This window comes from Montipora foliosa, chromosome 8 (assembly GCF_036669935.1).
Source record: "Montipora foliosa isolate CH-2021 chromosome 8, ASM3666993v2, whole genome shotgun sequence".
Taxonomy (NCBI): domain Eukaryota; kingdom Metazoa; phylum Cnidaria; class Anthozoa; order Scleractinia; family Acroporidae; genus Montipora; species Montipora foliosa.
Genome location: NC_090876.1, coordinates 17666169 through 17671168, shown reverse-complemented (window position 1 = coordinate 17671168; position 5000 = coordinate 17666169). Strand labels below are relative to the sequence as shown.

Here is a 5000-nt window from a genome sequence, read left to right as displayed (position 1 = left end):
AAGTCACAGTTACAGCATTCCAGAATGCGGCTCCTAAGAAATTTGAAAACACAAATAGCTGTTCTCAAATTCATTTATTTCGGATACCGAAATAGGGGCAACGAAGTAACGTGAAAATCACCTATAGTATAGGACACTCCGTCAATTTGATTCGACGTGAATGAGATTGGCTAAGAGATGCTTATGCTTCTCCCACACTGCAGTGCCACTTTTTTCTTTTTCTTCAGCGGCTTAGCCTAGAAAATGGTACCGCATATGGTTATCCCACTTTAGTCACCTTATCTCTTTTTGTCCTCTGGCTTTATATTTCTTTTGTGGCCGTTTTCGCTTCTAAAAATGTCTGTTGTGCTTTTAATGCAGCCGGCGACTTATTTTTATATTCTCAAATTTGCACATTGCGCTTTCTGAACGTTAGTAAAGGCTTGTTTATGTTTGCTATTTACAGGAGCAAAAAGCTGTTGAGCGAAGAAAGGAAGAAGAAGAGAAAGAAAAAAGAACTTTTGAAGCTTTGAGCGAGAGAGAAAAGGTACCGACTGCGAACGAGGAACGTTTTAAGGTTTTTGCTCCAAAACTGCTCAGACTCTGCCAAATAGTTTTGGACAAGTTTCCCATCTATTGTTAATAGAAAAGTTATATTTATTAGACTCGTTTCGAAGGACTTAGTGAGTTCGTGGTGCAATTTATCCATACTATAACCTGTTCGAGTTTGCACCTTCATCGTGGTTGAAAACACAAAGCCGAAAATGCTAAATCGAAGGGTTGGCATTCCCAGTCGAATAGGAAAAGCTGCATCCTTATTTTCGAACCAAAAGTCTGGTATTAATTATGTTGTAAGGTGATCATTGTATGTGACCTGGCACGACAGGAACAAACAGGGCGGGAGGGGAGGAGGAAGTTGGGTGATACTAAATACTATTAGTATCACCCAACTAGTGGACTAATGCAAATCCTGCAATTTAATTGGCTACGCTACTAGAGGACTATTAGCGTTTATATTTATTCAAGTTGCATTTGCTAACTCTGCTATTGCCTTTTCTGTCCGACTAGTTGGTTGACACTAAAACAACTAGACCCTTCGCCCTCAAGGGCCACGGGTCAATAGCCCATTCGGCTTCGCCTCATAGGCTAATGACCCGTAGCCTTTGCGGGCTACGGGTCAAATTGTGAAATAGCAAATGAGAGCCGTCCCACAAGAGATGCTTCACTTCCCATTATTCATACTTTCTTGTTACTTTGTGCTGAAGGTTTCGCACAGCAAGTGATTCTGTTGAATCATAATAGGATCAACTTTTGTTTGATTTTCATGATAATCAGCGGGCTCTTGCAGCAGAGAAGAGATTTGCTCAGCAGTTGGCCTCAAAACAAAATGGGACTATTAGGTAGGTAATAGCATCCTTTATTTTGTGGGCGCGCGGCTCAGTGATTGACGCTGAAGCCCTTAAATAATCAAAAACTTAGCAGGCTCAAACCAGTTGTGAGCACTTTCAACAAACTTTACTATTTAGAAGGATTGAATCTACCCAACTGTTTCACATGACGGCAATGTTGTGGTACCACATAAAACACCAATAATTTCTTAACAAGGAGCACTCATTGACCTGACGTAATGGGTTATCATGGCGAAAAAAAGCAATGTCCTTTGAGGACCGTGTGACCAGGAAGCTTTTAGAGTTTCTAGGGGGTATTGATTTTGTTTGGGGGCCTCCTATGATATCCTATTTTCTTATTTGTTCTTTTAATTTCCTATTTTGTACCAGTGTTTTTGTAATTTTTTTTTCATTTTCCTATTATTTATTGGGCTCTTTACTTTGTTTGATCACCTGAGTTTGTCTGCGGTGGCCACGCGTCGATTTTCATCACGTCCACTCTGAAATTGCAATGTGGTTGACTTCGTACATTCTGGTTTGTGTTGGAGGCACGTTGACCTGTGTCATCGGGTTATCGAGTGGCATGAGTCCACGGCCTGGTCGTGTTCTTTGAGCAAAGTCACATGCAGCCTCTTCTGGGAGTCGGTTCCCAGATCATTTTTTCAAAACCAAATCCTTTTTTGAAGTGCGGTTCCTTTGAAAAAACCTTATTCTAATTTATAAACAGAATAGTCCTAAAAGAATGCGTCCATCATTTCTTTCTCACGTTTTCATTAGTTCCTTACCACTCGCCTCATTATACACCTCACATTTCTCTGTCAATGGACGAGACGGCGCCGACCAAGAGATAGAGAGAGAGGGGGGTTGGGGGAGGGGGGGAGGGGAGAGACTGACAGACAGACAGAAAAAGATGAACTCAATAGGCCATTTGCATGATGACGTAACGCGCGCTGTGCATTATGGTTTTAGTAGTAAAGATAGTTTTAAAAATGGCGTCTGGAAGTAGTGAAGCTGGAGGATTTACTTGCTGTGTTCCGGGCTGCTACAACAATTCGAAGAAACATAAAGGGAAGTTTTCATTTTATAATTTCCCAGGTGACCAAAATTTAAGAAGGCAATGGCTTCATAACATTTCCAGGAAAGATTTTCGTCCAACTACAGGTCATCGTGTGTGCAGTGCTCACTTCGAAGGAGGCTCCAAAACCTACCAAAACAATGTGCCAACTGTATTTCCTCTACAAAAGTCTCACCCTAAAGTGATAAAAACACCAAGAAGACTACTTGTTCGCCACAAAGAAGAGGAAATACAAGAAGAGACTGAGGAAAATGAGCCGATGTGTCCGGAGGAGAATCAAATCGATAGTACCAATCACTGTAACAATGAACCCTCTCTTGAAGACAAGATTATTGAACTCAGACAACAAGTTGCAGCACTTGGATCGCGGAATTCTAAATTAGAATTCGAATTAAGATTTGGACTGGAAAAATTCAAGTCTTTGGATGACGATATGCAGAATTATACTGGAGTGGAAAACTATTCACAGTTTAAGGCTCTCTATGATTTTCTTGATGGGGGTGTGAACGCCTGTTCAAGACTGAACTACTGGGGTTCAAACAACTCGAACCTTCAACTAGACAGCTTGGAAAAGCGAGGTAAAAAACGCACTCTTCTTCCGATTGATGAACTTTTTTTGACCATGGCACGACTAAGAGTAAATATACCTGAAAAGGTTCTTTCTGACTGGTATAAAATCAGTGTCAGTGAGGTGTCTAGGATATTTATAACATGGGTCAATTTCATGTTCACCCGATTTATGCAGGTTATTTGAAGGCATGAGTCTTTTGCATGCTTAGCAATGAAATGTAATAAATTGTCCTCAATTTTCTGTTGTGTACATAATCTGCTGGGAAATTGTTTATATTTCATTTCAAGATTTCCAACTGGACTGTGCTTTGCTGTGGGGTCATAAACTTTACCATCAATACTAGCTGCAAGCAAAGGGTTTTTTCTGTCAATGATCAATCCTTTTTCAGATACCTTTATTCCAGTGTGGCCAGTTTCAAGTTGCTTGGCTATATACTTCTCTTTGATTATGGGCTCAAGCCTTAAACCTTCTTGACATTGATGGGGTGTTTTACCTTTTGGATTGTACTGAAAAATATCACGTATTAAGCGATCAGGTGCAGTGGTGGATCTTCTGTTTTTAATTTCGCCAAACTTGGATGCTGTTACTCGTGCACATCTGTATTTGAACCACTGTGTATTTTCAGACTGACCCCTTGTTTGTATTTCTATCTCAGATATTTCAGTCTCAGTTATACTAAGTTTTCCAACAAAGTCAGTGCACACCTTTCTGAAATTTTCTTCATTTAAGTCATAATCATCAGGAAAAGATTCGGGAAAAGTCCACTCAGAAATTATATGTTTTTCAATGTAAGAGAAACTGGTGTTTATACACGGGTTCTCGGGCGGAAGGGATTGTGCACATTCTTGGTTGTCATCTTCAGTAACCGATCGCTCACTGTCAGGAGCATCAGCTTGGACAGCTTCACAATGAGACAAGCAAAATCGATTGTCAAAATTTGTATCGAGTGGCTCAATAACGCTTTCCATTTTACTGATTTTGCAAGGAATACCAATGCCACTATCTGCAACCCCCATTTCATTTTGACGTTTTCCGTTGGAATGACAACAATAATCATGATCCTTCAGTATGTTGTCTCGATTTTCCCTTAGTGTTATGTCTTGAGTGACAATGGGCTTGCATTCATTCCCTTCTAACAAATCAATAAGCATTGGTCGGTTCTTTGTTTTTGCTGCTTTCAAGTCCTCAGAAAACTGTTTTATTTGATGTTCATTGACTTTTCTGGAAAAAGAGGGTGCAGCGTCGTACATTTGCTTTTCCACTTTTCTCTGAGTCCTTACCACGTTTTTCTTCCTCGTTTTATCGGCCTCATAATTATGCTTAATCATTAATAACTCATCCAATAGAACTGGTTCGTCCTTTGAAGAATTAGAGCGTGGTATGTGCCACTGTTGTGGTCTTTCAGTGCACGTAAGGTCAGGTGGTATTTCATTCACTTCGCTTTCAGTAAAATCTAGTATTTTGTACAGCAATGCGCCAATATGCTTACATCGACCATTAGCTCCCGCTTTACAGTTACATGCCCCAGACTTCACCTGAGCCGTTTGCTTACTTAGTGATACTCTTGTCCTGTATAGTTTGTTTTTAGTCATGGAGGCCTTTACGCGGCTTTCAAAAAAACAGAAATGTTCATCTGTCGTGTGGTTGAACTTTACCTTTTGCACATGTCCGGCTTTATATAGAGCGTAGCCTTCACGCTTGCTTTTGAAAGCACCTCGGCGAACTTTCTTCGAGTTACTTTCCATTTCTCCGGCTAAATGAGCAAACAAATAACAATGCTGATACGGAGGCATTTGTTCCAAGGATAATGTCCAACCATCGCTGGGCCATGTAACTCTCTTGGGAAGATTATCGCTGGTTTGTTATGATCGAAGCTCGCGCTCAAGTCGAAGTCTACGAAGATGTATCCCTCCATCTGGATCGACGATTTTCTTGTCCTGGCCAGATACCTGATAATCCTTTATTCTATTAAAGTCAAAGACACAGC

General features: G+C 40.6%; 1 protein-coding gene across 3 annotated transcripts in view; it reads left to right on the top strand.

Moving 5' to 3' along the window:
* LOC137967881 (tRNA endonuclease ANKZF1-like) overlaps positions 1–5000 on the top strand; it is a 36478-nt gene that overhangs the window by 26859 nt on the left and 4619 nt on the right. For all 3 annotated transcript variants that reach the window (XM_068814481.1, XM_068814479.1, XM_068814480.1), the window contains 2 exons: positions 446–526; positions 1315–1379. In XM_068814481.1, coding sequence (XP_068670582.1) covers positions 446–526; positions 1315–1379 — 146 coding nt within the window. The remainder of the gene's footprint in view (positions 1–445; positions 527–1314; positions 1380–5000) is intronic.